General features: G+C 48.4%; 1 protein-coding gene across 1 annotated transcript; it reads right to left on the bottom strand.

Annotated features, from left to right (window-relative positions):
• Nucleotides 1–2,531: 2,531 nt before the first annotated feature.
• NSDHL (NAD(P) dependent steroid dehydrogenase-like) lies at nt 2,532–11,883 on the bottom strand. The gene is made up of 7 exons (XM_010003446.1): nt 11,850–11,883; nt 8,933–9,094; nt 7,698–7,844; nt 6,115–6,243; nt 5,210–5,352; nt 3,683–3,785; nt 2,532–3,004 (listed from the first exon to the last, which is right to left on the bottom strand). Exons 1-7 carry the CDS (start codon nt 11,868–11,870, stop codon nt 2,669–2,671), a joined length of 1,041 nt encoding a protein of 346 aa, XP_010001748.1. The 5' UTR covers nt 11,871–11,883; the 3' UTR covers nt 2,532–2,668.
• Between the last annotated feature and the right edge of the window lie 435 nt (nt 11,884–12,318).

Consider the following 12,318-nt stretch of genomic DNA (forward strand, 5'->3'; position numbering starts at 1 on the left):
CTATGGGGCAGACTTTGAAGTCTTCCGCAGCTCCTGCTTAAGCATCGCTAAGAAGAAGAAACTGCACCTGCATTTGACCCTAGATATGTGGAAGGAAATGTTGATGATAGCCAGTTTGCTTTGCTCCTGCTTGCTGACACACCAGACAGGCTGGGAAGAGGTGACAAATCAATCCCAGGCAGGGAAGCACAGAAGGACCTCACTGGCTTGCCCAGAAAACACAAGATGGATGAGAAAAGGAGTTGAGAGGAGGAGGCTTGGTCGGGGCCAGAAGAGGCTGTGGACAAAGCAAGGTTCTTCTGCTGTGGCACAGCAAGGTCAGGCTCCTGCACAGCAACAATGCCTGTTTACTGCTGGTGTGGAGAACAGAAGCTTGTCAGCCTGCCAGAAGAAACACTGGGAGCTGACCTAATTATAGAGGGAGTACCACAGCAAACCAGCTCCAGCATGGTGCAATGCTTCTCTCCATGCCCAGCTCTGGGAAACTGCTCATCCCCCACCCCAGCAAACTTCTGCCTTACCCTGCCTGCATTAACCAGGCACGTGAGGGAAACCATCCTGCCTGCTCCTCCTCAGCAGACTTGAACTTCCAGTACCTCGTGTTTCTGTAGCACCTTCTGGTCGACACCTTCACCTCTTACCTTGACAGTCCTCCAAAGACACGGGGAGATGAGTAACCCTCCACTGGAACCGTGTCCAAGGACAGAGACAGCATTTTCGGGGCCGATTGAAGCAGCAGGGGCAGCTCTAGCTGGGAAAAGCCATCTAGAGGCAGGAATGTGCTTTTACCTGCTTTTTGTGACTCCAAGCGCTGGTAGGGCCTGCTGCTTTGACTCCAGTTCCATCCTCTTCTCTCAGCACCTCTGTCAGGGCAGTGTCACCCCTGGCCCAGCTCTGCTGTGCTGCACCCGGAGTTCCAAAACCTTGGGAATCAAGCCATGCTTGGCTCCACCATGGGTCTTCTTTTGATGTGTCACCATTTATTCTTTGTACATGGATGGGGCACTGGTACACACTTAAAGAAAGGGAAGGGTCTTTCCATGAACACTGCATTTGTGCCAGCACCTTGATGCATCCAACTGAGGGCAACACAGCTCAGCTCCTTGAACACAGGATCTGGCTCCCACTGAAATGGGATGTGGGATGAAACAAATAGATTCCAGAAAAAATAGGAAGCACAGGGCTTCTTAAACAACACTCTGCAGAAGAACTGCACTCCAGAATTCAGCCTTTGGATATTTAACCCTACAGGCTGGAGGAAAACAAAGGGCCAAGGTGACTGACCAGTGCAAACCAGAACTGTGTGAACTGGTCCAAGCACCTGGCTTGTTTTTATGATTTACTTCAAGATCAAGCAAGCAAAGGCTGGTGAAACCAGCTGGTGTTAAACAGCAAAGAAGCATTTCCAAAAAAAGCCCAATGTAAAACTCTCCAGAAAACAGCCCCAGTTAAAATAAAACTGGTTTCTAGAGGGTTTGAGCAGCACATCAGGCTCCCAGATGAGGTTAAGGCTCATTCCAGGAGGCAATTCCCATACTGCTGAAATCTAAACCACTAAAAACTCCTGAGGAGTCAGGAACTGGCACAGTGGGAAGGTCCAACTCTGCCCTAAACTCTTCATTTAAAAACAAAAGAGGACTGAAGCACTTAGGAAGATTATAGGGTAAAGCACACAATCCAAATGTCAAACTAAGCAGCGCAGTGAACACACTATTATGATCACAATTTTCTTGTGGAAAAGAGGGGCTTTTTTCCCCTGTAATAAGTGGTCAAAGCAACAAAAAAAAATCACCATGACCAGAAATAACATGTCAGACAAGACAAGAGCTGATGCAGTGGGATCTTCCAGGCAATGCAGTTCTTATGGGAAGTGAGTGATGGGAAAGCAGCCCGTGCTGACTGACAGCAGGCACAGAGCTCTCCCCACACACTGGGAACAACTAAAGGCCTCCTTCTGCTGAGATGGTCAGAATGGGAGCTGCCCTCTCAAAGATGGGACACAAAATTAGGAAGTCATCTTGATTTATTTGGTTTTTTTGAAAAGAAATAGGGTTCTGCAGAAACACAGGCATGTGCTTCCCTACAGAGAGGCCGAGCTTGCCTTGGGTTTCCTTCTGCTGCCTCAGGAAGAAACCAAATCACCCACCAGTCATGGAAGGAGTAACAAAACAAGCTGCAATGGTTTCAGAGATGGGGGCAGAACTCCTCCTTGGCATGAGTCTCTCCTTCATTGCTCTTGTATAGAAAAAAGCCCAGCCCCAGAGAGGAGCCAGCCCTGAGCAGTGTTGCATGAGCCAGGCTGCAGCTCAGAGCAGGGGTGTCTGTTATCACCAGAGCAACAAAACAGAGGACAAGGGTGGAGGGAGAAGCCCGAGGAATGCTGATGTGCTGGGATTGAAGAGGGCACAGCAGGGTGTTTATTCATAGTCCACAGGTTTCAGCAGCTGTTTCAAAACCAGGAGTCACATCAAAGAACAGGACTGCTGGCACAGCTCCTGCACGAGCTCTTCTCAAGCCACCGTGAAAACGGCGAGGAGGAGGAAGGGCTTGGGGAAAACTCCCTGTCCCAGAGAATCAGTGAGGTTTGCTTCAGTGTTCATGCTAAGATGTCAAATCAAAGCAATTATGGAAATCAAGTGGCAAAACCATAAAATCCATCAAGGACTTGTCAGGCCTTGGCCCGGCGCAGGTGGGGGTAGCTCTGCAGAGTCCTCTCTATGGCTTCATCCAAGCTGACCACTGGGCTGTAGCCCATGTCTCTCTTGGCCCGCTCACAGCTATAGTAGTGAAAGGTTCCAGCCAATGCTACCCTCATGGGGGTGAAAGTGGGCTTGATGGTGACCACAGGGCTCAGCAGCCACAGCAGCAGGGACAGGAACAGGGCCAGGTAATATGCTAGCCAGTAGGGAATGTGGTACTTGGGAGGGTCGTAGTTCAGTCCGGTTAAGATACGGGACATGAAAGCCCAGAAAGGAATTGGTTCATCATTTGTGATATGAAATGCCTGAAAGAGAGGAAGACAAAAAGGTAGATGATAAGATCACTGTGGCTTTCACTAACTGGTCTCTGTGATGGCCCACGCTGAGGAGACTGACCCCCTGACTTGACTGGGAACATACTTGCATGAGAAGCTGCCACGCACCAGCCACCTCTGGCTGAACAGTGAGGAACCCCTTTGCTGAGCAAGGCAGTGACTTCTGACACTGCAGAGCTGAAGGTCACTCCTAAATGGTCAGACAGATGGAATGACACAGCAGGGGCAGGTGAAAGCAGCCCAGCTGTCTGTGCAGGGTGTGTACAGCAGTGCCAGGGGAATCCACAAAAGCTTCTCCTGTTCTCAACTGCATTGTAGAAGCCAAATAACCCTGTTTCTTATGCATGCCTCTTGGCTGCCCACAACTCTGCCTGGATTTGCTTTCACAAGGAGTTTTATAGCACGAAGTTGAAGTGTGTTCATACATCAGAGCCCATGTGGTTGCACAGTGGCCACCAGATGGGCAACCCTTCATTAGACCCACAGGCAGAAAAAAAACGCCCCCTTTTGTATGCGAGTTCCACTCCTCTCCAAGAGGGATAATAAGTACAGACAAAAGTCAGGATGAGCTCCAGGGTCAAGCAAGACTTGCAGATGACATTCAGCCAGGGGACACCCACTCCCCTCCCTTCCCAGGTCCTTCCTTACCTTCCCACACAGGGGAGAGTCTTTCTGAAGATGTTCTGCAGCCAGGATGTGTCCATGAACCACGTTTTCCACATAGGTGAAATCCACCAAGTTCTTTCCATCCCTGCACAGACAAAAGGAAGTAGTTTAGCCCCAGGGCAAGTTAGGTTGAAAAATCTGCTTGGGGCAAAAGTATGGACTTTCACACAAGTTATATTTGTTCCAGGTTTCCTCTTTTCCTGCTCTCTTGTGCTGCAACTTCAGGCTAGACCCTGTCAGAGAAATTAAATCACTGCACATTATTTTGGAGACAGAGGAAAGGCTGTTACTGTCTCAGCTCTTGTCAAGGCCCTCCAAATTTACATCCCTCTAATATCATTTTTAAACCTCATGAGTTCCCAAGTTCCCAGGTGTAGCAAATCCTACAAGTCTTAGAATCAGCAGAACGATCCTCTAAAGCAGAACAAACACCCAGTGGTAACTAGCACAAGGAAAGTCACTTCAGGACAAGCTTTCAATTATGGATATCTCAGCTCATGAAATTCTAACTTAGTCTCTCCAAAAGCCAATGCCAGCCTGAGCTGCAACAGATTTAACCCACTGTGTTACATTTAAGCCACTGTGTGAAATCTGCACGTGGGTGCAAAAAATGAATATGAATCCACATCTCACTTCCAAGAGTGCACCTCAATCAAACAGCAGCATCACCACACTCCTCTGGCCATAAGAATATTGCTGCAGCCCAGCATCCTCAGAAAGCAACACTTTCCTTCCCTGAGGCTGTTTTAGTTGTGCTTTTGGAAGGGATGTACAGCTCTGCACAGCAGGAGGAAAAATCAAGTGAGGAGCTTGTGTTATAGCTGGAGAATGCAGACTTGCACAGAGCAGAAACCTGGAGTCTCTGCAGGTTTGCTGCTCACAGAGCAGTTTGGGAGTTCAGTTCAGAAGTGAACTGAAAGGGAGAACAAAAATCCCCTAACCCCAAAAAACCCCACAGCCCTATTCCCTTCCTTCCCAAGCACATCTCCACACGTGCACATGTGCACACAAACAGCATAATACAATCAAGACATAGATCCTCAGTAGTTGCTTGAAATATTCCTTGCTCTGAAATGTCAGTGGCCCACCAGAAGCTCTGCAAGGCTCAATAACAAGCCTTTGATCTTATAATGGTAAATACCCTGCCAGAAAGGCCTTTTAATGGCAAGAACCTCAAATACCAGAAGTGTATCTTAATTAAATTAACAGCAAATAATATGAGCTCTCTCATACTTAACAAGACAGCTCTTTAGACAATGCAAGGACATCTCAAGCTAGGTCAGCTTTCCCCACTGATATTTGTTTTGCATCATGAACATTCACCATCTCAGTGCACGAGTCCCTAACACTGCAGCATTTTCTTAAAAAGAATCCTGGATGACAAGTGAAAAATTAAAGAAACATTCTCTGCATGCCATGACACCACTGCTGATTTAATATTATTCCCTTCAAAAAGGCTTTGTAGGTTCAACCTCAGTTTCAACAAAAGCTGTAAAATGACTTGCTCACCCAATGATGAACTTCATTTTGCCACTCTTGGCTGCTTGGATGAGGATGGGAACGAGCTGAGGGTCCCTGGGACCAAAGATTCCATGGGGACGAATAGCAGTAGTGAAAAAGTTGTTGTCTGGGTCATTCGCCCTGAGCACCTCCTGGAGGGGAAAAAAACCACCCAGATCAGAAGAGAAAGCCTGGGAAGGAAAATATGGCTTAGAGATATAATCCAGGATCATCACAGAAGAGGGAAGACACCAGTGGAAAAGCTCCTCTCCACCCTTATCTTTACAAACCCTCTGTTCTCGTCCCTTCTCCCACTTCTCTTTAAAGAGAGAAACAGACAAAAATCTGATTTCCTTGTTGAACACTTGATGGATTGACAGGCAAAGGAAGGGAACTCTTTGCCCCTCTAGTTTAACACCACACACTTTATTCCCTTTTCATGAAGTCAATGCACCACTTGGGAGTTTCCCTAGCCGAGGGAGACAGAACTGAGTGTTGATGGATTTAGATTCCAGAGATCTGCCAGGAAAGCAGCCCCTGGAGCAGCCCATCTACATGCCCAGGTCATTTGTGGGAGGCACAAGGAGCAGTCACCTGCCAAACTTCTCTGTGACAGACCAATGAATCCGTAGCTCCTGAGCATCCGTGCTGGGAGCAAGAGGGCTAAAAGGGAATTTCCCATTTGAGTCACACTCCAAGAAGTCTGGCAGGCACTGCTGCACATGCAGGATGCTGCACAGACTTCCCTGCAGCTGTGAGGAGAAGAGACTTCTTTTAATGACCGAGATTCTGGAGAACAAGAGAGATCTGTTCAGTCTTGAAGAGCCTGGTGTGTCCCTTAGGGCATGCCCTACTTTGGGAAGGGCAGTTTTAAGCATGGAAAACAAGAGTGTTCAGCATCTGATGACACACACCTTCTCCTGCAGGATCTTTGTCTCTGTGTAATAGTCGATCGGGTTTTTTGCATACGGGAGGTCTTCGGATCCATTTTTTATGTCTGTGCCCTCAAAAACCACACTGGCACTGCTAGTTAACACCAGCTTCTGCAATGGATGGGAGAGAAAACAGTTGTTTAAAGCCTAAGACAAAAGAGTCATTATTTACGAAGGCTGAATAAAGATGATAATAATAATGTTTAATCCACTGATTCTACAGATAACAAACTAAGTCTGGAAGAACATGGGCTAACAGAACCTTATCTGAAACTGCAGGTGAGGAAACTCCCACTCTCTTAATTGACTCTGCCACATTGTTCAGTGCTACCTAAAGAAGATTAAAACATTTCAGCAAACACCTAAGGCAGCCAGTCAAGGGGAAAGCACCTCCAGGAAAATCAAGAATGCCCACTTGGCTCAGCACACTGTAGCACTTCACACACAGCAAGTGTTTTAAGATATATTTGCTCATCTGGATCATAACAATATCGTGGCAGACTAAACCAGAAAAGAATTTATCTTGGGTGTTTTTGTTGGATAGAAATGCACCCTAGTGGGTTCAAAACAGGAAGACAGAGACTTATCTTGGGTGTTTTTGTTGGATAGAAATGTACCCTAGTGGGTTCAAAACAGGAAGACAGAGATGTATTGGAGTAATCAGCAAAGTGGTTGTAAACAAGATTGACACTGTAGTAGAAAGATGAGTAGATCCAGCAAGTCCCAACAAGACTTGACTCGTTGCTCTGACAGAACCCAGACTAAGCCTGAAGGTAAACACCCTATGGCCCATTTCCTACAACAGCTTATTCCATAAGAAGGGGAAAAACAACCAATAAATAGCAAACTGTGGGGCTGGGAGTCCTATCTGGTGGATATTATTTAATTCTAAATATTATCCCTTCTGTATCGATATGTGGACATGGCAGAAAATGCAGCTTTTGGAGGCAAAAATCTCTATCCAGGATAAGTGAGGGACCTTCACAGGCACTGTGCTTGAAAATATGCTGAGAACTTAAAGGTTAACTCATGTGGTATCAAACTAACATAAGGATTAAAAGCCACAACACAATCTTGCCTGAACAGCAGCCTGGTTTCCTCTGGCTCTTTCTTTCGTGAGCAAACAACTTTCTAAACCAAATTATACTGAGTTTATGGCACAAGTGTGTTCCTTCTCATTATGTGGCAAGGAATTCACATGGGTAATTGCTGCCAGGAATGCTGGAAAAGCTCCCTTTAGAGCTGTCCCTTATTAAAGCATGAAGACTCCACTTGCCAGTCGTGGTTCTCCCGTCAGCGATTCCCAGATATCTAGAAGGACAGATTTTAATGGATGCTTTTCCTGCAGGCAGGAAAACTGCAACGTGCCTGTTTTCTGTGGCAAGCATGGAGCTCACACCAGACACCAAGGGGGAGAGCAACAGAGTCTCTCTTTTCTACCAATTTCCACAGAACAGGTAGGAATTCAGTATTCTCTATCAAACAAGGCTGAGATCGGTCCAGGCTGCAATTGTTATAAAGTCACATCAGCTTCTTAGGGTCCTCATATGCTTTTCCACCCTTACCTGCACTCCAGCTTCTTTGCAGGCTTCAATGACTGCTTTGGTTCCCATAAAATTCACCTTGTAAAACAGTTCCCTGTTGTCACTTGAAGGTGCTGGTGATGCACAGTGAAATACCACTGACACCCCTTGTAAAGCTGGGAGCAAGGCCTGGGAGGTACAGCACAAGAGACAGCAGTGAATTATCCTGCCTGCTCAGGTGAAAAAAGATAAAACACAATTCTTCCTCTCATAGAAACAAAACTGTTAAATTTCAAGGCACATTCCTTCCCTAAAGGTGAGCAGCTGGAATAGCATTAGTGTCCCAGGATCTTAGAATCATAGAATGGTGAAGGTTGGAAGAGACCCTAAAGATCACCAGGTTCCAACCCCCTGCATGGGCAGGGGCACCTCCCACCAGACCAGGCTGCACAAGCCTCATCCAGCCCGGTATTGAACACCTCCAGGGATGGGGCAGCCACAGCTTCCCTGGGCAACCTGTTCCAGTGTCTTCCCCCTCTCAGGGTGAAGAATTTCTTCCTAATATCCTCACAACATTCCTCTCCTTGCTAGGCAAAAAGCACAACATCATCTTTTCCTTCCAGAGAAGAACCTGGGAACTTTTAGAGACCTGGAGGCTATCCAGACTTAACTAGTTGAAATAGTCTCAAGTGCAGGTATGAGACTCAAAATTACCTGGAAATAGGAATTAGCAAGCTCAGCCAGCAGCAGGGTGAGCAGCCAGCAGTGCCCCATGGCACTGCCTGGGGTTGGGAGGACTGTCACAAAGCTCTGAGACATGATACTTGAGCTGGTGGGGAGACATCTCCTCACATGACATACAAATGTTTTGCCCAGGCTCATACACATGGCTGAGGTAAGGCCAGAGGTCCTGGTGTGCCTGGCTGAGAGAAGTGAGGTGTTCTGGCCTTCTCCTGAGGGTCCCCAGGACAGCACCCACCCCCAGCTCCCAAGGGTGGTTGTCCCCAGGCTGCAGGGCTGAGCTGACAGCACTGCACAGAAACCAGATCCTTCCAGCTTCAGATACAAGTGCATTTCTTTAAGTGTTCTAGATGGAAACTGCTGCAGCTGCTGACCTCACAGGGAGGGTTGAGGGGCACATCTGCATACCCTTTAAAGCTGGGCAATGCCCTCAGGTGTGTGAGCACCTTGAGCAAGGCTGGATGAGCTGCTGAGAGGAACATTTCCTTAAACAGCCACCCTTCCATCCACCCGTGCCATGTGCTGCTAGGCTGTACCTCTTTGTCACAAAGGTCTCCCAGGAAGAACTGCACTTGGTCACTGTCAAATCTCTTCTGAATATCAAACACGTTGACCACGTAACCCTTCTCCAGGAGCTGCTCCACCATGTGCTGGCCCAAGAACCCTGACCCGCCGATCACTGCACATCTCCTTCCAGCCTGCAGAGACAGGGAGGGGGCAGCTCAGCAAGCAGCCACACACCAACCTGCACAAGGAAACTGATCTCAGCTCCCCGAGATCTGAATGTGCTGGCTTTTTGCACAAGGACTCAGTAGTTAGTTTAACTGGGGGAGCCTACGTTCAGATGTCAAGAGACCCTTCAATGTGCCTGTGACATCAAAGTAGCTGAAAGGTTGGGACCTGCTAAAGGTCCCCAGGGCCCAAACACCAGCATGTATTTGGCAGGACTCTGCCTCATGACCAAGTGGTTCATGTAGCAGGGGAGGAAAAGGGGACAGGCTCTGAAAAACTCTGCCCTGATGGTAAAGCAAACAGGATCTGCTCCAGCCACATGGCACAGATAATTCAGGACACTAAAACTGTCACCATTAGCAAGGACAAAACCATTTCCAGAGCACGTGAGGCTTCAGCTTCCCCAAGCCAAGGGAGCAGTCAGGTAAAGGCACAGCTTGTCCTTAGTTACCCATTAGCTCCTTTCTCTTTTCACAGAATCACAGAATTGTCAGAGCTGGAAGGGACCTCTAGAGATCATCCAGTCCAACCTCCCTGCTAAAGCAGGATCCCCTGAAGCACATCACTCAGGGCTGCATCCAGGGCGTTTGAATGTCTCCAGAGAAGGGGACTCCATAGCCCCCTGGGCAGCCTGTCCCAGGGCTCTGTCACCCTCACAGGAAAGAAGTTTTTCCTCATATTTCAGTGGCACTTCCCATGTTCCAGCTTGTGCCCATTGCCCCTCATCCTGTCCCTGGGCACTGCTGAGCAGAGTCTGGCTCCATCCTCCCTGCACCCACCCTCAGATACTTGGAGGCATTAATAAGGTCTCCCCTCAGCCTTCTCCTCTCCAGGCTGAACATTCCCAGCTCCCTCAGCCTTTCCTCATCAGGGAGATGCTTCAACCCCCCAGTCACCTTTGTTGCCCTCCCCTGGACTCTCACCACTAGTTTCCTGTCTCTCTTGAACTGGGGAGCCCAGAACTGGACCCAGTTCTCCAGCTGTGGCCTCCCCAGGGCAGAGCAGAGGGGCAGGATGAGCTCTCTTGACCTACTGGCTACACTCTTCCTTATGCAACCCAGAATTCCACTGGCCTTTAAAGCTTTATAAAATCAATGGTTAGAGTCACTAATTAACAGATTCCAGTCTGGGCACTCATCTAACTGGCCTGAGCCTGAAGATGTTACTGCCAACACAGAACCTACAAGCAACAAGTCTGAGGAAGCTCTTGTACAAAGAATGTTCTGTCCTGCTTGGAAACAGATTTGCTCCTTATTGTTGCTGCACAAACCCCACCTCTGCACTTATACTGAAGGCTATTTTAACCCAGTGAAACCACACAAAGATCATTGTTGGGAAGTTTTTAAGATCTACATCCTTACAAAAAGGTTCTACTGCAAAGTGTCAGTTATCCACAGAAGGAATGAGAGCTCTCTGCAGCTGCTCAGTTACAGTGAAGCACAACCAGCCCTCTAGAATGGGGCAGACAAAGTACAGTCTCATTAAAATAAGTAACTAAGTTCTAATGGTTCTGCCCACTGCTCTGTTTGGCTTTGAGAGCTGCAAGGGAACAGATACAGAAAGAACATGTGAGCCTAAGGACTCTGCAGGTCACTCCCCCAGCTAGAAGAGGTTTGAATTTGCTTTACTCACCAGCCTCCCGAGCCCCTGAGCTCCACCACATCCCTCCCTCTGTCAGGGTCCTCTCCCCGCTGAGGGGATCTCTCCCTTCCAGCTTCTCCTGAGGTTCTACCCACCTTTTCCCTTGCCTTCCTCCTGTACCCTTCCTCATTCCAGCGTGTCCTCCAGCAAACCCGGGCCCGAGTTTCACGGCGGCAGAACGTCGCCCTCTGCCTGCCTCGGGGCGCCAGGGACACGTTCTCCCAGCACAGAGCAGAGCCCGTGGGTCTCTGCAGCGTCCCAGCCGCTGATGGATGGGGAGCAGACTATTTAAATCATCTTCACGACACAGAGCACAGTCTGGTTCACACACCTCTCAGGAAAGCACCGAACGATCCAACTCAGTGGCCAGGATCAGTGTAACTGCACCTGGCTGGCTGGGCTGCAGGTGGAGAGCCAGGCCATGCATGATTACCTGGGTTTTAGGCTAGGAATGACTCTAGTGCTGTGAAGGTATCACAGCTTGTTCATGCCCTCTACTACCATGCTGCACTATGTTTCTTTTTTGTTTCATTGTTTCCCAACTGCCTGAGGTGTCCTGGTCTATTATGAATTTATTATGGATTCATGAGAAATTGCTCTATAAATAAGAGCCCTGGAAAATACAACAGAACAGCTTAATAAACTGTACTCCTAAGAGTAAAGTCCAATCACCTCCCTGAGCTGAGCAAAATGTGACTCATCCCCTGTCCTCACCTCCTGCACAAGAGTACAACTGTCCAGCAGATCTCTGGGCCCCTCTCTGCACCACAACATGGAAGAACATGATAAGGCAGGCAGAAATGCTCCCAGAGTAACTAAATCTACAGACCAATTGATCTGGCAGCAGGGAGAAAGCCCCTGGTGTTCCTGGGGGGCTGGAGCATCTCTGGGTCCCCTGGGAACAGTAACAGCAGCAAACTATTCCTCAGTACATCACATTTCCCCCAGCAGCACCTCTGGAGGAGGTACTGAGGCAGAGAGGGGGTCATGTCTCCTCTAGTCATGTTCATAAGAAGGGTCTGTGAGAAAATGTTCCTGGAAGAGAAACCTCCACAGGGCACCATCCCAGGCCCAACTCACCACTCTGAGGTGTGCAGCCATTTCTCAGGTGATTGCTTCACTACCCACTCGACTCCTGGAAAAGAGGAGAGTGTTATTTTATTCACAATATTTAACTTTCATTAAGATAACAAAACACCCATGGTAACAAAGACATCATCTTATTCCAGCCAGCATCAGCTTCCTGCACCTCCTGAGGAGCTACACTCCCAGGAACAGGAACACAGCTGCAGGTTTTGGCAAGACCCTCTTGCAAAATGTGGCTGCTCAAGGGACAACAAAATAAAACTGAAGCTCAAGAATTCCAGCAGCACCCTGCCTGACTGCTCCACAGCAGCAGACACAGCCCCCTCCCCAGCCCCCCAGGCAAATGTGGCTGCTCAAGGGACAACAAAATAAAACTGAAGCTCAAGAATTCCAGCAGCACCCTGCCTGACTGCTCCACAGCAGCAGACACAGCCCCCTCACCGGCCCCCCAGGCCCCCTCACC

Source organism: Chaetura pelagica, unplaced genomic scaffold, assembly GCF_000747805.2.
Source record: "Chaetura pelagica isolate M959 unplaced genomic scaffold, ChaPel_1.0 scaffold938, whole genome shotgun sequence".
NCBI classification, from domain to species: domain Eukaryota; kingdom Metazoa; phylum Chordata; class Aves; order Apodiformes; family Apodidae; genus Chaetura; species Chaetura pelagica.

Excerpts from the sequence above, each read along its gene's own strand:
- NSDHL (XM_010003446.1), bottom strand. The coding sequence starts at position 11,870 with ATGGCTGCACACCTCAGAGTG. Across the intron at positions 7,845-8,932 it reads GAGACCTTTGTGACAAAGAG|GCCTTGCTCCCAGCTTTACA; the intron begins GTACAGCCTAGC and ends TGTACCTCCCAG. Across the intron at positions 6,244-7,697 it reads GCAAAGAAGCTGGAGTGCAG|AAGCTGGTGTTAACTAGCAG; the intron begins GTAAGGGTGGAA and ends CATCCATTGCAG.